General features: G+C 36.8%; 1 protein-coding gene across 3 annotated transcripts in view; it reads left to right on the forward strand.

The window, feature by feature from the left end:
• Positions 1-25,376, forward strand: part of eif2ak4 (eukaryotic translation initiation factor 2 alpha kinase 4) — a 57,101-nt gene that overhangs the window by 3,499 nt on the left and 28,226 nt on the right. For 2 of the 3 annotated variants that reach the window (XM_081348046.1, XM_081348048.1), the window contains exons 4-22: positions 2,729-2,902; positions 3,769-3,849; positions 5,896-6,032; positions 6,756-6,856; positions 6,937-7,094; positions 8,116-8,651; positions 9,853-9,968; positions 10,797-10,951; positions 11,768-12,198; positions 12,912-12,984; positions 14,171-14,257; positions 14,338-14,460; positions 15,731-15,835; positions 16,047-16,110; positions 17,421-17,500; positions 17,683-17,784; positions 18,767-18,817; positions 20,992-21,231; positions 23,611-23,686. In XM_081348046.1, the coding sequence (XP_081204172.1) occupies positions 2,729-2,902; positions 3,769-3,849; positions 5,896-6,032; positions 6,756-6,856; positions 6,937-7,094; positions 8,116-8,651; positions 9,853-9,968; positions 10,797-10,951; positions 11,768-12,198; positions 12,912-12,984; positions 14,171-14,257; positions 14,338-14,460; positions 15,731-15,835; positions 16,047-16,110; positions 17,421-17,500; positions 17,683-17,784; positions 18,767-18,817; positions 20,992-21,231; positions 23,611-23,686 (2,890 nt within the window). The remainder of the gene's footprint in view (positions 1-2,728; positions 2,903-3,768; positions 3,850-5,895; positions 6,033-6,755; positions 6,857-6,936; positions 7,095-8,115; positions 8,652-9,852; positions 9,969-10,796; positions 10,952-11,767; positions 12,199-12,911; positions 12,985-14,170; positions 14,258-14,337; positions 14,461-15,730; positions 15,836-16,046; positions 16,111-17,420; positions 17,501-17,682; positions 17,785-18,766; positions 18,818-20,991; positions 21,232-23,610; positions 23,687-25,376) is intronic. The other variant, XM_081348047.1, reaches the window with a different exon arrangement.

Below are 25,376 nucleotides of genomic sequence, written 5' to 3' on the forward strand. Positions count from 1 at the left end.
CGAGTTTAGTGTTTTGTTCTTCCATCATATTTAAAAATTATAAAATATATTCCTCACATTTGAATGTTTCTGAAAGAGTCTCTTCTGCTCACCAAGACTACATTTATTTGATCAAAAATACAGTAGAAAAATATGAAATATTATTGTAATGTAAATCATGTTTTCTATGTGAATATATAGTAAAGTGTAATTTATTCCTGTGATCAAAGCTGAATGTTCAGCATCATTACTCCAGTCTTCAGTGTCACATGATCCTTCACAAATCACTCTAATATGAAGATTTGATGCTTGAGAAACGTTTATGATTATTATTAATGTTGAAAACAGTTGTGCTTCTTCATATTTCTTTGAAAACTGATACATTTTTCATAATTCATTGATGAATTAAAAGCAAAATAAACACAGTATTATTTAAAATAGTGCAGAAACAAGGGTGTGAAGAGTTCAGATTCACGATTGACGGTTCGACTGTGTGATTTTGTCACGACTGAAACAGTGAAGTGTTGTAGTTGTGGCAAAGAAGGACGTTTAGTCAGAGCTCATCCTGAAAGAGACAGCAGGATTCAGATACGAGAGATGTAGTAATGCAACTACGGAAAAGAAGTGATAGAAAATGCTACGCTAATTGATTGTGGAATGAGTGACACTGCAGAGTTAACAGAGAAAACTAATATCACTGCAATAGAAAATAAAGAGGATGTAAGAGAGGAAATGGCAGAGATGTTGCAGAATGTGTTTCTGGGCGAGATCTGAAGATCTGATGGAGTTACTGAACCAGATTTCAAAATAGCAGTTGTGAAGCGTAAAGCCACGAAGACTGAACTCAAAAAGAGGTCATATTAAAATAAAAGTAGAGACAAAAGAAGCATTTAAAGGGACACACACAAACGGTGTGTTTTTGCTCACCCTCAAAAAGTGACGACTTTAACATGCTATAAAAAATATCTGTGGAGTATTTAGAGCTGAAACTTCACACACACACTCTGGGGACATCAGAGACTTGAAAGGGCATTATACCACCCCTTTAAAAAGAAAAAAGATGTTTTAACAGATCTGCTGGGAATCTAAGGGAAAGAGCATTAGTGAGATCTCGCTTTCAGAATCTGAATGAGATGGTTGCACCAACCAGTTTATTTTTGTTCTTAACCAAAATAATGGCCAAAGCAGATTAATTAATTCCTTATGGGATGATTATGTGAACGATTTGACAGAGCCTTCGGACATTCGTAAGAGAGCTGTTGATTTTTATTCAAATCTATATATGCCTCTGAATATCAAGAAGATTTTAATATTACACAGAAGTATTTTGAAGGTCTTCCGAAAGTACCATCTGAAATAAATACTAAACATGAGCAACGATTGTTATTGCCTATGTCCATTGGTAAAGCTCCAGGGATCGATGGAATAGAGTTTTATAAAAGCATAATGGGTTCAGAGATGTTAGCAGTCTTTAATGAGAGCTTTGTTCAAAGAGCAGTTCTGACGTTGCTACCAAAAAAGTGTATTTGAGTGATATACTGGAGACCTGTTGCTCTGTTATCTGCTGATTACAAGGCTCTCTCTAACACCGTGACCTAACTACACGCGACGCATGATTAAAGCTTCTTCTCCATGTTAACCGCGTTTCGGAGTCACATCCTGGGCCTTCCCGGTCAGAAGTGACCGGAGGCCTAAAAATGAAACTTCCTCCATCCCAGTAAAACCAATGCAATTTATTTTTGTTCTATAATATTTATTCTTTTTAATTTTGTATTTTGAGATAATTTTATTGAATTTATTAATATTTATCATATGCAATATTTATGCAATATTTATGGTCTATTTTTGCCATTGAAAAAAAAAATTATATATATATATATGTCTTTTTTTATTTTTTATTAATGCAGTATTTTAGTTTAATATAGAGTCTAGGCCCTCCAAAAAAAAAAAAATGTTTGAAGCAGATTAGCACCATCTGGTGAGAGTATGGAGAGAAAGCGTAGAACCATGGTGTAACCACTAGATGGCATCTACAGCTCTCTATGGAGAGGCATGTGAATTCCCCAGCTGTTTATGGACACATTTACTTTTTTTTTTTTTTTTTTTACAGAATTTGTAACAAAAAATGCAATTCATTCAATTATAACACTTTATGTAAAATAATATTAAAAGATTTTTTTTTCTTGAATTTTTGTGTTTTTGTCAATTTCCCATTCATTTCCTATGGGGGTCATTTTTGACCGAAGACCACAAGTGTGACTATTTTTTTTACGATGACTTAGCATGCTCGGATCATGACCTCAATTCTTTTGTGTGTTCACATACCTAATGCCATAAAAGTCACCAAGTTTCGTAACATTCCGATGAATCTGTGATTTTTCAAAATTCAAAACAGATTTTTTGTAATCAAAATTTATTGGTTTGTATGTGTGTGTGTGTGTGTGGGTGGGTGGGTGTGTCTTTTTTGCACTCTTGATGTTGTAGAGTGTCACCCCTTTACAGCTGTGTACTTTTTTTTTAGCATTGTGGCCGATTTGTAGATTGTACACACAAAAATTCGGAGAAATTTTTTTTTTTTGTCAATTTCCCATTCATTTCCTATGGGGGTCATTTTTGACCGAAGACCACAAGTGTGACTATTTTTTACGACCACTTAGCATGCTCGGATCATGACCCCAATTTTTTTTTGCATTCACATTCCTAATGCCATAAAAGTTTCTTTTTCCCTCCTTTTTTCTTCCCCCCCAAGGTGATGATCTATGAGTTGGCAGATCTGGTCCAGGGTTTCCTGACGGAGCACAACGCTCCTCCGTCGAGCTCGTTCCACGAGGAGATGCTGAAGAACCAGCGGCGTCTGCAGGAACGACTCGCTGAGGAGGAGCAGCGCAAGATCGACCAGCGCCGCAGACAGGAAGAGCAGACGGTACATCACTTCCTGTGGCACATCATCACTTCCTGTGGCACATCCGCTTGTGTTTGTGTCTCACCACACCATATTCAATTTATTACATATAACAGGGTTCTTACAAAGTGCTTAAAGTGCATTTGACTTCTTGAAAGGTTGGAAACCCCTTGAAACCAGCCAAATTTCTGAATATTGAACCTGACTGATATTGATATTGATATAGATATTGATATAATTATTCAAGTATATGATACTGGTTCTGTTCTTCTCATCTCTCTCTCTCTATATATATATATTCAAGGGAGATAAAATAAGTTTGAATAAGGGAAGCAGTATCTTTGCCATAGTATTGTTTCAATGGTTAAAGTTCCACAGTCACTGCATGTGCTGCACTTTATTTGTACCATTTTGTTGTATTATTTTTTATTTATTTATCTATTTAATATAATTTGAAAGATAATTAAGATATTGTTTGATAAGTGAGATCTCTGATTGTTGTCCTTGTTGTCCTGGAATTTCATGTTACAGTTTCTGTAGGATCCCTGATATCAGTTTTCATTCCGAGAACAACACAGATTGTTTCTGTGCATCTTCACAGTCATAAGCAGGAAAATAATAATGATCAATGATGCAAACTTCATCAGATCCGCTGTAAAGCAGCTCTAAGAAGACATTATTCAGATAAACTCTGATTCTCATCTGATAATCTATAACATTACAATAAAATCACATTGTGTCTTATATTGAGACGACAACTATTATTGTTCCTGATTGTTGTTTTATAAATAAGAGCATGTTTCAGTGCCAAATCTCTTGGTTTATGGTCGCGCATCAGCTTTATGTGTGACTGTCGTAAATCTGATCCCAGTGTTTCTCTTCCACAGCAAAACGAGATCCTTGCGGAGATCCAGAGGAGAGAGGAGGAGAGACGGGAGGAGAAGAGGAGGAAGGAGATGGCCAAACTGGTGAGATCTCTCTCTCTCTCCTCTTGTGGACGTGCAGTGTTCGGAGGATCAGTTTCTGCAGCGGGAGGAAGAGATTAATGAGGAAAATCACACGCTGCATCTCATAATCGTCTTTAATATCAGAGAATAACAACTAGGCCTGACGCCTGTGATTAACTGTCTGAGCGTGATTATATGATCTAATCGCAGTTATATGAGATTACCTCAATAATCCTGCAGTTTATATTATATCAGTTTAAATTATATTATATTTTCTTATGTTGTTATATATTGTTATATTATGATATTGTTATATTACAATTTTTCTTTAAATAATTTATTATATAAATTTAACTAATTATCTTTATACATTTTACATAACCAATTAAATATATAATTAATAAGTATTATAATATATTAATTATATAATTGAATATTAATTAATAATAATAATTAATCACAGCATTGAAGGAATACTATGGGCCTATTTTACAGTTTTATTATTATATACTTTATATAATTCATTTAATATATTTATTTAATTAATATTATATTAATTAAGTATATCATTAATTATTAGTAGCTATTCATTAATTCTCACACAACATTGAATACAATTTTATTATAAGTAGTAAATAATATGGGCCTTTTTTTATTATTATATAATATTTTTTAAAAATCATTATAAATGTCATTGGTTTGTATAATTAATTTAATATATTTCTTTAAGCATGACGTCACGCCCAGGCTAAAATTCCGTCCCGAATCCCTCTTATTTATTCTACTTTACAGGATTATAGAGGCAATCTCAGTGATCAGAGAAGGGCTCATTCAGCCCATCAGGCAGTTGTTTAAGCATGTATGGGTTAGAAAACGGGTATTTTTAACATTAAAAGTTGCTTAATGCACCTTTAAGTAAATCATTATTAATTTTTATACTACAGGGCCGTTGAATACTTGAATCTGATTGGTTGACGAACGTTCTAAGGTGTGCATTATTTTCAGGGAAACGCACAGCTAAAGTAGTTCCAGGCAGGTCTTGACCGCATTACAGTTCCATATCACTTCGCGTAGTTAACGGCAATAACGGAAAATAGGATACAATTCATAACAAGAAAAAGCATTTAGCCGCATGTGCTTGATCTGGAATTTTCAATGTCTAGCTTCACAATCAATGGAAACATGCAGTTTAATTTGAAGAAAGTATGTAGTCCTATCTATAATCAATAGAAAATTAAACTGAATATAGGCTAAATAAATGGATAGTCCTGCAGCACAGATTATTATTGCAGATAATATAACAAATAAATATTTATTGATAGGCCTACTTGTTAAAAGGGTTTTGTGTTTCATTTATTTGGCTAGTCTGTCATCTGTCAATAATAGAAAAAAAAGTGAATTCGAATTAATTAAAAGGAATTGAATTAATAAATTAATAATAATTATATTGACGCACATGCTTTTCTGTCTCATTATTGCAACATCTCTCTCTCTAATAACTGCATTAATAACTGGGGACACACTTTAAGGCCGGTTATAAATGTAATTTGATACGTATGACTGATCATGTCCAAACGCGTGTTCAGCGCGTTCAGTCTGTGTTCAAAGTCGGTGTTTAAAATCTGCTGCGATAAAAACAGTCAGAGAATGTGTCAGCTAGTCGTGTGTCCCCAGCATGAGTCTGCTATCAGTGGCTCAATGCGTAAGAAATTAGTCCTACATACAAGAGCGTTTTAATGACAAAAACTTTACAAACGTCTTGAAATACATAATCTGAACAGTGTTTCGAGGTGTGGTAACTGTAGTATAAGCGGAATAATTGACTTCAGGCCGTTGAATTATTAGAAAAATAATGCACACCCGAGGTGAACGGCCACAGTACTCCGCTTCGCGTCGTGACCGCATTACCACCTCGGGTGTGCATTATTTTTCTAATAATTCAACGGCCTGAAGTCAATTATTCCTTACATATACGATTCCTAGAGTTAACAGTCAGCACAGAACTCGTGATTGCGACAGGTCTATATATAATATATATAATAAAAGCATGTTGACTGTGTGTGTCAGGAGCGTTTGGAGAGTGTGGTCGCGGTCCAGACGGCGTCAGAAACACACACATCATCATCAGTGTCGCCGGTGGATCCGAGTGAAGCAAAGAAAGTGCTGACAAACAGACGCAGAACCACATCAAGCAGCAGACACAGGTCTACACACACACACACACACACACACACACACACACACACATGTCTGAGCACACACACACACACACACACACACACATGTCTGAGCACACACACATAGGTCTACACACACACACACACACACACACACACACACACACACACATGTCTGAGCACACACACACACACACACACACACACACACACACACACATGTCTGAGCACACACACACACACACACACACACACACACATGTCTGAGCACACACACACACACACACACACACACACACATGTCTGAGCACACACACACACACACACACACACACACACACACACACACACACACACAGAGGTCTGAACTCACTCCTTCACACACACACACACACACACACACACACACACACACACACACACACACAGACACACACACACACACACACACACACACACACACACACACACATGTCTGAGCACACACACATAGGTCTACACACACACACACACACACACACATGTCTGAGCACACACACACAGGTCTACACACACACACACACACACACACACACACATACATGTCTGAGCACACACACACACACACACACACACAGAGGTCTGAACTCACTCCTTCACACACACACACACACACACACACACACACAGACACACACACACACACACACACACACACACACACTGTGAGACGCCTCCGTTCACACGGCTCTCGTTGCTCTTCTCTGCTAGGCGAGACACGTACAGCGAGGAGAATCAGCGTCAGCAAGAAGTGCTTCACTTCAGCAACAGTTTCCTCGGAGAGGTCATAGTTCACCGAGGGAAGTGCATCGGTGAGCATTCTGGGATATCAGCCGGCGTTCGGCATCGGATCAGGACTGATGTTGATGTGTGCTGGTTCTCTCTGTCTCAGGTGAGAGCGAGCGGCTGGGACGCAGTGTGTATTACGCCTTTAACTCCAGCACGGGAGACTTCTCCGTCGTGTACGAGTGGACCCTGCGCTGGAGCAAGAGCATCGGGAAGTTCGTCACCAGCCAGGAGCGGGAGAAGATCGAGAAGTGCAAGAAACAGGTAGAAAATCTGCAGAGACGTCATTTGTTCACTATCTGATGTAAAGTGTGCGGTTTATAGTGAAATACGTATGTTGGATCAATATAATGTGTCCTGCATTTCAATTTCAATTTGTGATTAGATATCAACATTGCTATAAAATAATAATAATAGTAAAACTAATTCAAAACTAAATAAATATTAGTTCACTGTAAAATAAAAAATGTGTATTTAGAAAAAATAAAACTTTTTTTATTATTATTTGACAAAATTACAATAATATTTATGAATGCATTATTATCCTTATTTTCAAACATTAAACCATTGGACTTTCTGATGTAATATTTTAGTTTTATAAAGAAATTCAAATGTTGGCACAATTTATGTCTAATTTCATGCATTTAATTATAAAGTCTCCCTGTAGTCCATCATTTTATCCCTTAAAACTCATCTTTGGTCACCAAAATGACATATTTAAATGTTTTTTTTTCGACTTCATGCCTTAAAATATCTTGAATGTAACTCGACACCCTTGCCTCATTTAGTATGCGCGGTTCTATGAATATGCAAATGAGCCCCGCCTCCACTCACTCGCTCAGCTCAGAGATCCACTGGTTGACGATCACACGTTGATCAGGGGTGCGTTTCCCGAAAGCATCGTTGGCCAACTATGGTCGCAAGTTCCGTCGTTACCAATAGAGTTCAATGGACATTGCAATGAACTTGCGACCATAGTTGGCTAACGATGCTTTCGGGAAACGCACCCCTGATTGGTTACAAGGTAGTTTGTGACGTCAGAAACACCAGCGATTTCAAAGCGTGTTTTTGAGACTGTCTTTGGTTCACTGCAGTTTTAAGGAGGAAATACTCAGCAATGCTGTCGACTTATGAACTTACACATGGTGTGTCTTAAAGCAGATTAAAAACACCACACAGACACATAAACAACATTAAAAGCTGGATTTACACCACACCTTTTTTTTTTTTTTTTAGATCAGAGGTTTTTACGGTCATGATAAACACACACTCTGTTTTGCTGCAGATCCACGGTGCGGAGAGCGAGCTGAACTCGCTGCTGAAGCTGAAGCACCCGAACCTGGTGCACTATCAGGCGCTGAGCTGCAGCGAGCGGGACGACTGCCTGGTGGTGGACCTGCTCGCCGAACACGTCCCCGGCTCGAGTCTGGCACAGAAGCTCTCGAGTGGCTCTCCGGTGCCGGTGGATCAGCTCCGGCGGCACGCGGTCCAGCTAACCGCTGCGCTCGAGTATCTGCACAGCAACTCGGTGGTCCACAAGCACCTGAACCCGTCCTGCGTTCTGCTGGACGCTCACGGGGACGTCCGGCTCGCCGACTACAGTCTGGCCAAACGCCTCGCTGACGTGTGTGACGACGACATCTTCCAGCAGGGCCGCGTGCGCTTCCGTGTGGAGGCGATGCCCACGCGCGCCGGGAAGAAAGGGGACGTGTGGGCTCTAGGGCTGCTAATGTTAGCGCTCGCTCAGGGTCGCGAGGTCGAGGAATATCCCGTCACGGTGCCGGAGTCGCTGCCCTCCGACCTGCACGACTTCCTCAACAGGTGTGTGTGTGTGACTGTGTGTGTGTGTGTGTGTGTGTGTGTGTGTGTGTGTGACTGTGTGTGTGTGCGGCTAGTCCCCCTTAGGTTAATATTTCAATAATTCACAGGTTTTTATTTTACCTAAATTAATTGATAATTAAATTAATGAATTAAATAATTTTAAATGATTGAAATTACATTACTGCGCGATTTTGGGGGGGAATCTAATTGCAATTTTTCAAAACTGTGATATAAAATAATAATGATAATAATAAAAACAAAATTATAATAAATGAAACCTAAATTAAAACAAAAAAGAAATATTACTCTTGTAAATTTTTTTACAATTAAATAATAGAATTTAATAATAATGATAATATTAGTAATTCAGAGTAAACTCCATCTGAAGTTATTATATCAATAATTTGCAGTTTTTTATTTTAATTAAATTAATTGATAATTAATTAAATCATTTTAAATAATTTACTTATTTTGGTTTTGCATTTTTCTGATTTAATGTTTAGTAGGGCTGCATGATTTTGGGGGAAAAAATCTAATTGCAATTGTTCAAAATAATAATCCAGGTTTGCTGTACTTGTTTTAGGGCCAGAAATGTGTGATTTATAAATATCAATATTACTATAAAATAATAATAGTAATATTAGTAATTATTATTGTTTTACATTACAACTCCTCCTGAAGTTAAAATTTCAATAATTTAACACGTTTGCGTTTTCATGGTTTTCAAAGTTTTTTTTAAATACTAATAATCATTTTATTTTAAGTTTTTTATTTTATTTTTGTTTTTAAATTGTTTTAAAGTTTTAATTTGACATTTTTCTGATTGAGTGTTTAGTAGGGCTGCACGATCTAAAAAGAAATATCCAGGTTTGCTGTGCTTGTTTGTAGGGTCAGAAATGTGTGATTATATACTGTATATCAATATGGCTATATAATAATAATAATAATAATAATGATATTAATAACGTTAAATAAAAGCTTTACTGTGAACTGAGCCTCTCTGAGTCGCTGAAAACACAGATCATGAGTGTAAATGAACACAGTGTGGACTTCACTCTGAAATACGCAGCGCATGTGTTTATTCAACTAAATTAAACACAGCCGTTGTGGCCGTATCACCACGCTCTGCTTTTATGAATATGTTTGTGCGTTAAAAGCTCAAAGATAATTCGTTTGCTTCTATATTTCTGTATATTTGTAGGTGTGTGTGTCTTAATGACGCTGATCGCTGGCACGCTCACCAGCTTCTGGATCATCCGTTCCTGAGGCCTCCCTCACCCAGGAGTGTGTTGCCGTGTCAGGAGTCCAGTCCAGAGGGTGAAGCACGCACACACACACACACACACACACACACACATTTTACACCTTACCTCAGCCTTCCCTCAGGTCATTTTGACCCTGAATTTTTTATTTTTTAAATTGAGTGTTCATCAGAGGGGTCCAAGACCACAGGATTTTTGTCGCACTTGAACCACGAATACACGCAAAAATAATGGATTTGAGGAGTTTTGTGGTTTAAATATAAAAAGTAAGTAATCCTTCCCTCACGGGTCAGTCTGACCCCCTTAGGAATGAATGGAGTGTGAGGAATGCTTCAGTTCACATAGAAAAACCTAAAAATGCTCAAAATTCAGACTAAAAATGCTAAAACTTAAAACTATATATATTTCATAATGTCTACATGTTTATCTGATGCACACTGATGTGAACTGAGTTTAGGACCCAGAGGAACAGCTCATTTACTCCATATAGAGCTATAAGGCCATCTAGAGTCATCAAATATCGTCTTATATTATTATATTCCACAAGAGGACGGCAACAACACACAATGTAAGATATTTAGAGCCGAATTAAAAGAGTTATGCATGAAATTATTTTGAATTTAAGTTGAAAGAATGTAAGGAATGTGCTTAAATTACTATTTATTTATTATTTATTGTTCAAATCTAGTAATTTAAAGGTAAATTTAAAAAATCTCCCCCCCAAAAAAAAATTTGCATTAAAAAATAGAAAAAACATGATCAGAATGAAATAAAATAAGCTTTCTGGACAAAAAAAGTAAGTATAATTTCCATCAAGCTTGAGCCAGTGATGGCTCTCCTCAACACGGCACGTGTCGGTAATGTCCATGTTCTCGTCCCTCAGACACAGGCGTTGACTTCGCGTCCACGGTTGTCCCGCGCAGCCTCCTCCTCAGCGCCCCCTTCAGTACGGAGGTGCAGAAGCAGTTCTCCAGGTACTACAACGAGTTCTCCGAGCTGCAGCTGCTGGGAAAGGGAGCGTTCGGCGCCGTGATCAAGGTCAGGGATCTCCTGCTTTTATTGGGACACAGAGATCTGTTATTAATGCAGATGCTAACTCTACACCCTGCGTCTGTGTGATGTGTGGGAAACGGCCTTGAGTGTGTGACTGTGATGTCATCAGTGACAGCATTAGGGCTGCGCCATATTGGGAAAAACTAACATTGTAATATTTAGTTTTTCTGCAATATATATATATATTGTGAAATGAAAAACTACAGACGTTTTTACCAGATGATGATTTGAATTGCTCAGTTTGGAAAGAATTAATATTTCAGATTGATCGGCGTGATTGTTTTAGTCGCATAGAAGGTTCTATGCAGTTTACATCTGCATAGAAAGTAAAAATACTTTTGAATTGCGATATTATAAATCTTTAATAATAATAATAATAATAATAATTTGTATAATTATTATTATTAGATTAACTTGATGTTAAAGATATGTTAAAACTTAAGAGATATAATATATTTATTTTTTATTTTTATACATGCATATACAAATCATATGATATTTGTATATGCATGTATAATTTTTATAAATATTCACTTTTTTTACTATAAAATTTACTACAAATATGTTATATACATCCCTTTAAATGTTTATTTCTGTCTATTTATATAAAATGATATATATATTGTACAGCACAATAAAAAAGTGTATAATTAACACTATAAGAGCTGAATACTAATGCTAATATTTATATCTCGATTTCTTTACTTTCAGTTGTGTTGTTTAGCTGGAGACTTTAAAGCGTCTGTGTATCCGACGACAGGTTTATAAACGCTCGTGTGTCTCGTGTTTTTCCCCGTTCAGGTCCAGAATAAGTTGGACGGCTGTTATTACGCGGTGAAGCGGATCCAGGTGAACCCGGCTAGCAAGCAGTTCCGGCGGATCAAAGGTGAGGTCACGCTGCTGTCGCGGCTCAACCACGAGAACATCGTGCGCTACTATAACGCGTGGATCGAGCGGCACGAGACGGCGTGGACCGGCGCGCTGAGCAGCGACGACTCTGAGGCGCTCACCAGCCCGGAGACGCACTCCCGACCCGCGGCGCCGTCCCGCCGGAACGAGCTGGGTCTGGTGGACAACATCGAGGACGAGGCGCCGCCGCCGGCTCTCGCTAGCTCTGTGGAGTGGAGCACGTCGCTAGAGAGATCAACCAGCGCTAAATGCAGCGCTGCCGACGACGAGGAAGACGACGACGATGATGATGATGAAGAGGACGTGTTCTGTCACTCATTCCTGTGAGATTTCTGCTGTCCAATCATTATAGGGGCTTTCGCACTGGAGGAACTGGGAACGATGTTAGTTCTAGGAACTCTTTTGGAGGAACTACTCGTACTTCAGAGTCGATCTAAACCAGGAACTACCCGTGACGCTAGTGTTCGCTGATTGGCCGAACACACGCGAAACACCAGAACCCGCCATTTAAAAAAAGCAGATTGTAGCCTATATATTTACTCCACAAGCTAACTCTACGAACATGTAAAACAGCGATAGATAGACCTCTAAACCTTTACAGTGAGGAGAAAATCCAACACAACTTTGAGGAGATCAAGAGAAACATGATTATGTATTTCTGCTCAGCAACACTGGACATCAACACACGACATAACTCTTTATCTATAACAGTTTTATCTAATAACGTATTAGACAGGACTAGACAGATCGTACACTAATGAACACGGAGAATGCGAGCGCTGTGTGTTCAGGCGTTCTCAGCGCCGTCAAAATAAAAGTCCCAACATCAAGCGCGGCTCACGTCACTTCAGAGTTCCTACTGGCGGTGCGAACGCAACCAGGAAAACGTTGGTTCCGTCCTCAGGGAACCGTCCTGGTGGCTCGTTCCTGTAACTGAGCTCCTAGAGCTATCCGGTGCGAAAGCCCCTCGTGTGTGTGTGTTTTGCACTGATAGTGAGTGTTTGCGTTTCTGACCTGGTTGTGTTTCGACACACAGTCCTCCTGACAGCGACTCCGAGAGCGACGTCATCTTTGACAACGCTGACGCCAGCAGAGACAGTTTCCTACAGGTCAGTCGCACTCAAACCCTCGGGTGCAAACTCATTTATTATTGCATAATCTGACACCGTGACTATTGGAACACGCAAAAATATTGTGTAGTCTGAACCCGGCAAATTTCTTGATTTTTACTTTTTTTACTGGAATGGTACGAAACTTGGTAATGGTTTTGGCACTTGCTGTGTGAACACAAAGAAAATTCATGGACATGATTTGAAAAGGTTAAATGGTCCTGTAAACAATAGTCCCACTTGAGCTCCTCGCGGTCAGAAATGATGCATTGGAAATGAATGAGACGAGTTTCCTCTAGTGGAAGCGTTTGGAACTGCAGCCGAACACACTCTCACTGAACGCTCATTTACTGAGATATCAGGCGATTTCATGAGATAACAAGTTGTGTTCCTCAAATTTGGAACACAACTTGTTTAGATTTATTTTTCACACAGTGTTTTTGAAAATTTATATTTCAAATAAAAATTAAAAATAGTATTTTTGCAATTTTCTTATATCAATAAACGTAAAATTCTGTAACTTTTTTTAAGTGCACTTTTTTAAACTTTTTTCACTTCAGCAATAATCTGCCAAGTGTCGTCTTTGAAAAGAGATCAAACTTGAAGTCTGTTGCTCTGAAGCGTTCAAGATTAATGAGAGTTTAAGTTGGAAATTACATTTTCAGGTCTATGCTCAAAAAGTGAATAAATGGATTATAAATACATTGTAAATAAAATGTATTATCATAAAATCCCCTTAAAATACAATATATGATACAGTAGGCGCTAAAGGGTTAACTGTAAACATTAATCTGTAGTTTCACAAAGTTACAATGCATCTTGTCTTCATTTTCAACTGTAGTTTATTTTAGACAACTCTATTTTAAATGAAACAATCTTCTTTTTGTCAAATTCTTGGTGTTTCTTTACAATAAATGCACTTGCTTTTATTTTTGTATATTTTTTTTACTTTTACTCATTTTAAGTGTTCAAATACTTTTTTCAAGACAATTTTTATTTATACACATCAAGATGTCTGTCATGCCGTAATGCTTTTATCTTTATTCCGATCTGAACATCCCGCTGACATTGAATAATAGAGAAGAAACATTGGGATTCCTGAACATGATGCTTGTATACAGTTGTTCCACATCATATTGATCACATGATCAGTGTATTATATTGTTTGTCATGTTTTTCTCCGCAGGATTCCAGCAGTCGGAAAGCAGCGGATCCGTCAGAGAGCTCGGACTCGGAGAAACCCCTCCTGATCGCGCATTACCTGTACATACAGGTGTGTGACCCTTGACCCCTGACCCTTGACCCCTGACCACTGTGGCCCCAGTGTTGACTTGTCGTGTTGTGTCTCCTCAGATGGAGTACTGTGAGAGAAGCACGCTGCGAGACACGATCGACCAGGGCTTGTATCAGGACATCAGTCGCCTCTGGAGGCTCTTCAGGGAGATCCTGGACGGCCTGTCTTACATCCATGAGCAGGTGAACATCATCAACAACATCATCATCATCATCATCATCATCATCATCATCAACACACTGCGTCAACACCAACACACTGCGTCAGCGTCATCAACACACTGTGTCAGCGTCACCTTTTATTTATTTTTTTATTTTTTATTTTTCTGTTAGTAATGAAAAAGCACTTCTAATTAATTGCAATCATGAAAAGCATATGATTTAACATTTTTTTTGTTTGTCATAGAATTTGTATTGTTGCAAATGAAAAATAAAATATATAAAAAAAAATATTCTTAAAAAAAAATTAAGCCCTATTTTTTTCCTCCAAATTCTGTTTTTACTTTTACATTTTTCTGGATTCTGTTTTTTCTTTTCTTTTTTTTTTTACTCTGATTCAGTGGTTAAATGAACCGTTAGTAACAAAAAAAAGGCTAATTCATTGAAATCATCAAACTTATACAATTTAACATTTTTTTTAAAAATGTGAATATTTTTTAAGGCCCTATGAAATGTTTAATTTTTCCCCAAATTTGTTTTATTTTTTTCCTTTTGATTTTTCTGGATTCCATTTTAAAGGTGAAATTAAATTTAATAAAACAAAAAAGTTAATTAATTGAATAAAAATGTAACAACCTATATATATTAATTAAATTAATTTTTATTTTTTGTAAATTGTTTAATTGGATAAGTTTAATGATTTCAATAAATTAGAAGTTTTTTTATTACTAACAATTTATGTAACCATTAAATCAAGTAAAAAAAAAATTTAAATGTAAGAATAAAAGGAATCCAGAAAAATGATAAATGAAAAACTGAATTTTGAAAACAAAATAAAATAGATTTCATAGGGCTCAAAAAATTTTTGAAGTGAATTCATAAAACTTTAACAACTTAATAATTTATATATAGTGAAAATATATATATACTTTTTTTTTTTTTTAACAATAATAGAGCCCTATGAAATATTTCTCTTTTTCACAAATTCTGTGTTGTGTGTTTTCATTTTTCTTTCTTTATGATTTAATCCAGATTTTTTAATCAATAACAGTGGTAAACAAATGAAGGAATAAAACATTAACAATTTATTTAATCTTTTGAAATGTAATCAAAAGTGTTTATATTTATATGGTGATTTCATGAAGTGTACAGCCCTACTTTTGATTTATAAATACAAAACTTGCCAAATTCCTTTGCGTTTATACAGTAAATTCCATTTTTCTGAGTGGATTCTGTGTGTCCGCTGAAATCATATGAAGATAATATATAATAATATATAATGTGTGTTTGACAGGGAATGATCCACAGGGACCTGAAGCCTGTCAACATCTTCCTGGACTCTCAGGATCATGTGAAGATCGGAGACTTCGGCCTGGCCACGGATCACCCTGCTAATGTGGTATTGCATGCGTTTTCTGCAGCGTATAGTGCATGTGTGCCGGAGCAGTTTTGATCCAAATGCATGTTCAGACAACGATGCGTTACTGTCCGTCTCCAATATCAGTTTCATTCATTCATGCATTATTCATGAGTCTGTATTGTTTTCTGATTGGCAAACGTAGATGAGCAAACTTGAATGAGTCGAGTGTGACATGCTTCATGTGTTTCAGGCGGCAGGTAAACTGGAGGTGGAGGAACACAGCTCAGGGTTTGTCCCGAAACAAGATCCAACAGGTAAAAACACCTGATCGAATACTGTGATCATGTGTTTCCTTCCCTTCTGTTCACACCTGTCTTCTCCAAAACACAAATAATGCAGTCATTTTAGTTATTGATCATCAAACACATAATAAGAGCTCTACAGTGAAGATGTGTGCAAACTGTCAGATGTCTTTAGGAGCAAGAGTCATAGACATTTCAAAATAAGAGTCCCAGTGTATTTCAGGCTTGTTAAAAAAATACTTTGGTTATTATTGGTATAATGGTTGCACATTAAATTATATCTGCTATTTAATTCAGCCAAAAAAATAATAAAAATGAATAAATAAATAAATTATATATATATATATATATATATATATATATATATATATATATATATATATATATATATATATATATATATATACATTTATATATATATATATATATACATTTATATATTAAATCTGTATTTAATCCTAAATCCTGAAAAGTTTTAATACAGAACAGAATTTCTTAATTTCTTTTCTTAGCACTTTTCTGAAAAAAAAAAAAAAAAAAAAAATGTATATGGCCTAATTGTAAAACAAATTGATAAATTAAGTTGTTAAAGTTTTGTGAATTCAATTGATTAGACATGCATTTTGATTATTCAAATTTAATTAAACCATTCAAATGGAATCCAGAAAAATTTAAATGCAAACCACGGAATTTATGGAATATACATTGGAATTTAAACTCTTAATAAATTGCTGATAACTGTTCAAGTTTCATGATTTCAATTAATGAGACATATTTTTTATTACTAACATTTATTTTAACAATTAAATCAGAGTCCAGAAAAATTAAAACAGAAAATAAAAAAATATTTGAAAATAATAATAATAACAACAAGAGATTTTATTGGACCCTAAAAGTGTTTTTGTTTTTTTGTTAAACTTTAAATAAATTGTTGTTAAATTGTTTATGATTTCAGTTTATTAGAGGTGCTTTTTGATTACTAACATTTAATTAAACCATTAAATAGGAGTCCATAAATATATGCATGAATACATAGTTTAAAACAGAACTATTTAAAAACCAAGTGTAGTTTTTGTATTCTACTAAATTAAATACTTTAGTTTGTAAGTGTCTCCTTGAATCCCTTTACTAAGGAAAAACACATTATTTGATACATTTTTCTTTCACTGCTAAAGTTTTTTAATGCACTCCTAAGTTTGTCAAGTGTCAAGCTCTTTAATATTCAGTGTATATGGTGAAGTATTCTCTATTTAACTCCAATATTGCTCTAAATGTAACTCTAATGTTAACTCTAAAATAACTGTAGTATTGCTGTTTCCCAGATAACATGACTGGAATGGTCGGCACGGCTCTTTATGTCGGTCCGGAGGTTCAGGGAAACACTAAAGCCACGTACAACCAGGTATTGAAGAACATGCATGTTTTACTCCATTAATATTTGATATTCAGACGCGTTTCATTGCTGACACTGTGTGTGTGTGTGTGTGTGTGTGTGTGTGTGTGTGTGTGTGTGTGTGTGTGTGTGTGTGTGTGTGTGTGTGTGTGTGTGTGTGTGTGTGTGTGTGTGTGTGTGTGTGTCTGTAGAAAGTGGATCTGTTCAGTCTGGGCATCATCTTGTTCGAGATGTCCTACAGACCCATGACCACCGCGTCAGAACGCATATTTGTGCTCAGCCAACTCAGGAAAGTGAGTCTCTGCAAACTCTAACGGGTTTATTACACTGATAGTGTTTCAGTTTGTGAAATATAGATATAGCATATCTCCAGTTCTCATTGTAATGTACAAATTTCTAATACTTTTAGATTTTATTATGTCTTTAAAAGAAGTCTCTTCTGCTCACTAATTCTGCATTTATTTGATCAAAAATACAGTAAAAATTGTGAAATATTATTATAATGTAAATCATCTGTTCTCTATGTGAATATATAGTAAAGTGTAATTTATTCCTGTGATCAAAGATGAATTTTCAGCATCATTACTCCAGTCTTCAGTGTCACATGATCCTGATTATTTTATCACATGATCCTGATTATTTTATCACATGATCCTGATTATTTTATCACATGACTGGTTATTTTTAATGTTGAAAACAGTTGTGCTGCTTCATATTTTTGGGGAAAGATTAAAAAAGAAAATAAAGTAGTACTTTTAATTCATCCATGTATCAAAAATGACAGTAAAGACATTTATAATGTTACAAAATATTCTATTTCAAATAAACGCTGTTCCTTTGAACCTTCTATTCATCAAAGAATCCTGAAAAATAAAATGTATCAGTTTCCACTAAAATATGAACTCTTTCAACACTGATAATAATCATAAATGTTTCTTGAGCATCAGATCATCATATTAGAGTGTTTTCTGAAGGATCATGTGACACTGAAGACTGGAGTAATGATGCTGAACATTCAGCTTTGATCACAGGAATAAATTACACTTTACTGTATATTCACATAGAGAACACATGATTTACATTATAATAATATTTCACTATGTTTACAGTTTTCTGATTAAATAAATGCAGCCTTGAAGAGTGTCTTTCAAAAACATTAAAAAATCTTAATAATTGCAGACTTTTGTACACGTTTGCCATGTATGACACTGTATTTTCCCGTAGAATTGCTTCAAATGTCTCATAATCACTCGTTCTTTCCCGTTTGTCCTGCAGGAGTCGATTAATTTCCCTGAGGACTTTTCCGAGTATGAAAGCGGGAAGCAGGTGCGCATCATTTGACACATCCTCATTTGAGCTGTTCTCCACATCACTCCTAGGGTTGGGTATCGTTCACATTTGAACCGGTACCAGTTCAAGTGAAATTCGGGACCTTTTCCCAGAACTTTAGGCATGTTTACCTCAATAAATGTAAAGAAACTGTAAGTCATTTATAGAAGTGTTATTGACATTAAGCCAGAGCTGCCTTGGTCGCTGTCTGCCATCTGTGAGGTTTGTATACTGTAATATTTACCCCTAAATAATAGGCTACTAGCTACTTAATTAATGGAATTCATAAAAACAACCATTTGAATATATATATTTTAAAATTAAATTTCTATTAATTGTTTTGTTTTCCACAAATTCTGTGTTGAAGACCTAAAACATTAATTTAATTTATCTTTTAATCATATGAAATTAAGCAAACTTTTTGTCAAACAACATGCTGCACAACTGAGCTTTACAGAGTTAAAATTAAAACATGGAAGAACAATTTGGATTATTCCTTAATTTTTTTTTTGACAATTATTTAATATTATTATTGTTAGTATTATTATTACATTAGGAAAAATCTAAATTTTGTACAACAGTAATATACAGTACTTGTCAAGTTAAATTGAACTTTTATTACAACCGAACGGAGTTTCTGTGTGTTTATGAATATTACGATAGTTTTTCTCAAATGAAACTGTAAAATGCTTGTAAAGTGACTCTCACAGCGGCTCTGGAGATGAAGTTCATGCATTCATGTCCTCATATAGCCGTGTGTGTGAGTGTGTGTGTGTGTGTGTGTGTGTGTGTGTGTGTGTGTGTGTGTGTTAAATAAATAAAACCGTGCGTCTGCGCCACTCATTCACACAGACACACAGAACATGCATGATTCGTATTTAAATCTTAAGGTCTTAAGGTCCTTGCACACGGAGTCCGAAATTTTCACATGCGTTTTTTCGTATTCGTGATTCGGTGGCTCTGAATTGTCAAAACACCATTCAAAATGCTTGAGCTACGGATGCGGCAAACGCAGAAAATCGAACCTGATCCGATTTTTTTTTATGACGGAGGAAAGTTTCGGAGGCAGTGTGTTACACCGTGTCCCAACTACACACGCCTCCGCGCGATAAAAGCCTCTTCTCCATGTTAATCAGAGCGTTTGTCCTATCCAGCCGCGACACGCGACGACTCTATTTTAGAAACGGTTTCTATTTTTCTGCGACGTCGCGCTGGAACAACAAACACAAAGTGTGGGGATGATAATCTCAGGCACTGTTTATGTGCTTTATTTAATGTTAAAAGCGTGTCATGTGACTCTGAATATCATTTAGTGCTCCAGCTTTGTGGCTGTAAAAGCAATGGATAATTCACCTCAGATCTTGAAATTAAACAAATGGAAACAAGAACGTTCAAACTAGTACAAACTAGTGTATTCTTTGACAAAGATTGTTTTAGTAACTCAGTAGCCTATGTGTTTTTAATAATGTTTAAATGGTGTAATATTTGTGAATTTGATTATGTAGCACTTGTCCATTTTTTTGCAAGGGCCGTGAGACTCCACCCACACGCTGTTCTGATTGGCTGACTCCGCCCACACGCTGTTCTGATTGTCTGGCTCCGCCCACACGCTGTTCTGATTGTCTGACTCCGCCCACACGCTGTTCTGTTTGGCTGACTCCGCCCACACGCTGTTCTGATTGTCTGACTCCACCCACACGCTGTTCTGTTTGGCTGACTCCGCCCACACGCTGTTCTGTTTGGCTGACTCCGCCCACACACTGTTCTGATTGGCTGACTCCGCCCACACGCTGTTCTGTTTGGCTGACTCCGCCCACACACTGTTCTGATTGGCTGACTCCGCCCACACGCTGTTCTAATTGGCTGTGGGTTTTGATTGATTTTGACGCATCACGTCTAGTTTGGACAGACAAATTATTTGTCGCTGGAATCTTATCGTGTCTGGTTAGGACACGGTGTAAGCGTGATTGGCATAACGTGAGGTCATGTTTATTTTTTAACGTGCAAAAATTTCGGACTCTTACTCTCCGCCCAGATGCGTTCTCGGGCACCGAAATTTGCCACCGATTGATTAAATGTGAATCGGTGTTCGTAGTACTGACGTTATTCGGTTGTGCCATCAGAAGTACAGAGTTCGGTACCCAACCCTAATCAGTCCTCATGTGACCCAGTGTACGAAGGTGATCGCCTGGCTGCTGATCCACGACCCGGCGCTTCGGCCGACGGCGCTGGAGCTCCTGAAGAGCGATCTCCTGCCGCCGCCTCAGATGGAGGAGTCCGAGCTGCACGAGGTGCTTCAGCACACCATGGCCAACGTCAGCGGGAAAGCCTACCGGACCATGGTCAACCAGCTCTTCTCCCAGAACATCTCGCCCGTCATGGACTTCACCTACGACATCGACATTCACAAGGTGAAAACACTGACCAGAAACTTACAAATCTTCAGTCAAACCAACATTTATTCAGCATTTCTCACATCATCAGTTTATTCGCTATAGTTTAGAAAATGGTTATAAAATATGAGCAGAACTCAGTTGATATTTGACTGGTTTTGTCCGTCCTTCTGTTAGACTGTCTCACACATGAATTATGTTGAATATCTGTCAGCTGTTAAATTTAACTACACAATTAGATAATACCAGTTTAGCTCAACCAATCACCAAGCAATGCTTCATTGTGTTCAGTCTGTGTGTAAAAAGAGCATTAGCAATTAAAGAAAACACACTTCAGCAAAACATGATCAGCTCAAAGTGTCAATCATTGTCACTGGATGAAGAATATTTGGTAATAATATGTCACAGTTTACTTTGTTTTGCTCTCCTCACTTACATAAATGAACTATAGTGTCCTGCACACACTAGTGTGTACACCTGTGATCGGTACTTTTATATTGCAGGGTCCTGAAAAGTCTTCAATTCAGTTTTATCAAATTTAAGGCCATGAAACGTCTAAAATGACATTAGAAAAGTCTTGAAATTTTGGACGAACGTGATGCAGGGCAGGATAAATGCAGTTACACTGACCATACAATCCAAGATATCAGAGCAAAAACGCCCCTGTACGAGTTTTATTTGAGCAATATCACACGAGTGCTGTTTCTGATGAATAACTTCATAAAAAGAGCCATTTACTTCATTTTGAATGAATCTGCGTTTTGAGCGAATCAGTCGGGTGAACCAATGAATCAATGACTCAATCATAAAGAGAGTCATTCATAGATATCATATAAAGGCTAAATGTCTCGTCCGCGCTGCTGGCCAATGGAGGTCGACGTCCGCACACGGCGGCCATCTTACGACAGGGTGCTCGCTCACTCGTAACATGGTGCATGTACTTTTAAATAACCATAACTTGCTCAATTTTCTACCGATTTTCAAACGGTTTGGTTTGTTATAAACGTCAGAGATGTAGCTATGAAACTGCATACATATGAAAAATTATACAAATGGACTTCCATATGAAAGAATTATAGACACGGTAATGACGTTTGTAAGAAACCAAACCGTTTGTAAATCCGTCAAGATTTCACCGAGATAAGAGGATTTGTGTGCATGCTGATCACTCACCTTAATTCACAGAGCCCTGTAGTAAGATGGCCGCCGGTGATGCCGGAAGTGACTCCGCCTTAAGACATCTAGCCTTTATATGATATCTATGGAGTCATTTACTTCACTCCTGAATGAATCAGCCGTTTGAACGAATCGAATGAATTAATGATTCAATGACTTACTCATTCAGACATTTGCCGGCAATTACTGGCAGGTTTAGTTTCTTATTTAGAGTATCATTTAATAAAAAAATTCTCAGACAAATTTGATGTGCGTCTTAATTTGCATCACATAAAAAAAAATATATATATATATATATATATATATATAACAATTATAATTTTGACTCATCCCTTCTCTTAAAAAAATGGTTTAAAGGCTGAAATGTGAGGTTTATCATTTTATAAAACTTTTTGTTTTGTAAAGACCTGTGTTATTTGAACTGTAAAGTTGTTTAAATAGTCATTTTGTGGTGTGGATGTTACGGTAGACTTATCCCTGCATGTCCATATGAAATTAATCCTATTTGGTCTTTAAAAGATCTTTAAGAAGAGCCTTAGGTTTGTCCTGCAGAAACCCTGTGCTGATGGTCTCCAGCAGAGCGTCTGCATGATGTCAGTGGAGAAGAGCAGTCATTTTAGAGCAGATTATGATGATAATGAAGACAAACATTTATTTCTTTAGAATAAAGTCACTGCCGGATCACTCACAATAAGAGCAGGATCATGAACTAATGAAGTCAACATGAAGCCCAAGATCAGGAGCACACACACACATATGAACATCATCTCGGAGTGTCAGACATGCTTCAGAACAGATTCAGTGGATTAGCGAACACTAATCTTAATGTTAATTTCAGCGAAACGAATCATCTCTACCAGCCATAAACTCTGAAATAATCTATTCAAGTATGTATGTCTATATATGTATGTTTTATTGTTTTTAGTCATAACTGTGAAGCACTTTGGGCAACAACATTGCTATTAAATGTGCTTTATAAATAAATAAAAGTTAAAGTTGAAGTAAAGCCAGTCAGGTTGTAGATGCACGAGTCTGTCCACACCAGCAGGGGGCGCTGTGCTTTTATTTATCAGTCCGTCTGTGTGATCGTGTGTGTGTGTGTGTGTGTGTGTGTGTGTGTGTGTGTGTGTGTGTGTGTGTGTGTGTGTGTGTGTGTGTGTGTGTGTGTGTGTGTGTGTGTGTGTGTGTGTGTTTCCTAAACCTGCCTGTGTTTGTCTGCAGGGCAACTTTCACTTCAGCACTGCTAAACTCCAGCAGTACGTGTACGAGACGGTCACCCGGATCTTCAGACGACACGGTCAGTGACACACACACACACACACACACACACACACACACACACACACACACACACACACACACACACACACACACACACACACACACACACACACACACACACACACATTCTTGTACATCTATCTTTATGAGGACATTCATTGACACAATGCAATCTCTAGCCGCTTACCCTAACCTTACCCATTACAACTAAGAGCCTAACCCGACCCCTGACCCTAAACCGACCCTTGACCTCATTATAATACCTTATTATACCTGATCCCTGAAACCAAGTCTTGACTCAAACAGGCCTTTAAAGGCTCTCAAAGACTGAGGACCGGCCAACATGTCCTCACTTTACTCTCTCTGTCCTCACTCCACTGGGCTAAACACTCAAACTGGTCTTCACAAAGATAGTTGTACAAGTACACACACACACACACACACACACACACACACACACACACACACACACACACACACACCGTCAGATACACCTGGAGCATGAAGAAGAGTTTTACAGAAAAGTGGGATGCTGGAAAACATAACGCAATAGAACATGTTATAAAGTGGATTATTCTGGCTCTAAAATGTCACTCGAGGACCTCAACTTGGCTTTGTGTGTTTAATTCACCCGCATTATTATATTATATATTTTATTTTATATTAATTTTGTATTCAATTCAATTAATACTTTTTACAGCATTAAAAATTAAGTTATACGGACCTATTATTATATTATATTATATTATATTATATTATATTATATTATATATTATATTATATTATATTATATTATATTATATTATATTATATTATATTATATTATATTATATTATATTATATTATATTAATTGTGTAAATATTATTAACTTCCCAAACCAGACTCAGAGTAAACCCGGGGTTTTTTATTTTCAGGGTTAGTGTGTTTGGTGTCTCGGCTGAAGGTGTTGTGGGTTTATTGTGTGTAAATGCAGCACATCTGAGGTCAAAGGGCATGAAATGCTGCCGTTACGCGTTTATGAGCACAATAACTACCAGAGGAAAACATGTCTGGTATTGTTTGTGTTCATGCTGAATTATAACGCTGGTTATTGTGGCGCTGAAGGGAAGTGAAGATATGTTTTCTAATATCCTGTTAAGACAAACAGCATATTTCGTTTAATGCTTGTTTGTTTTTGTGATTGCGTAACAATTTATGGCTGTAAACATCAGAAATCTGGGCTGGAAGAGACAGAAACAGTGTGGATCTCGTTTAATTTGACAGCGTTAACCCTAAACACACATTTTACCCTAAATTTAACAAATAAAACTTAAAAACTTAAAGATAAACAGTAGTTTTTAAACTAAATATTTGGCTGAAAATTTTCTGAAAGACATGAAACTCGACTGAGTGAATCAAATTAATAACTGGATAATTCTTTTGCTTTCTAAATGATCCAGTTTGTGAGACAGAATCATGTTGTTAGTCAATCAACAACTCTGGTAACATTCTGCAAAAGTAGTTGGAGACTACACTACAAAGTATGCAAACAATTAAGTGAATCAAATGAGTCTGTGAATCTTTTTTACTGAATGATTCAATTTGCTGAACTGAATCATTTTGGTAGTTAATTAAAAACACTGTTATTTTTTTTTTTTTTAAGTGTGTTTGGCTACTAATCCACAAAGTATGGACTTCTGGCAACACTATTGATCAATGATTCAAA

Source organism: Scardinius erythrophthalmus (genome assembly GCF_964197995.2).
Source record: "Scardinius erythrophthalmus genome assembly, chromosome: 19".
Classification (NCBI taxonomy): domain Eukaryota; kingdom Metazoa; phylum Chordata; class Actinopteri; order Cypriniformes; family Leuciscidae; genus Scardinius; species Scardinius erythrophthalmus.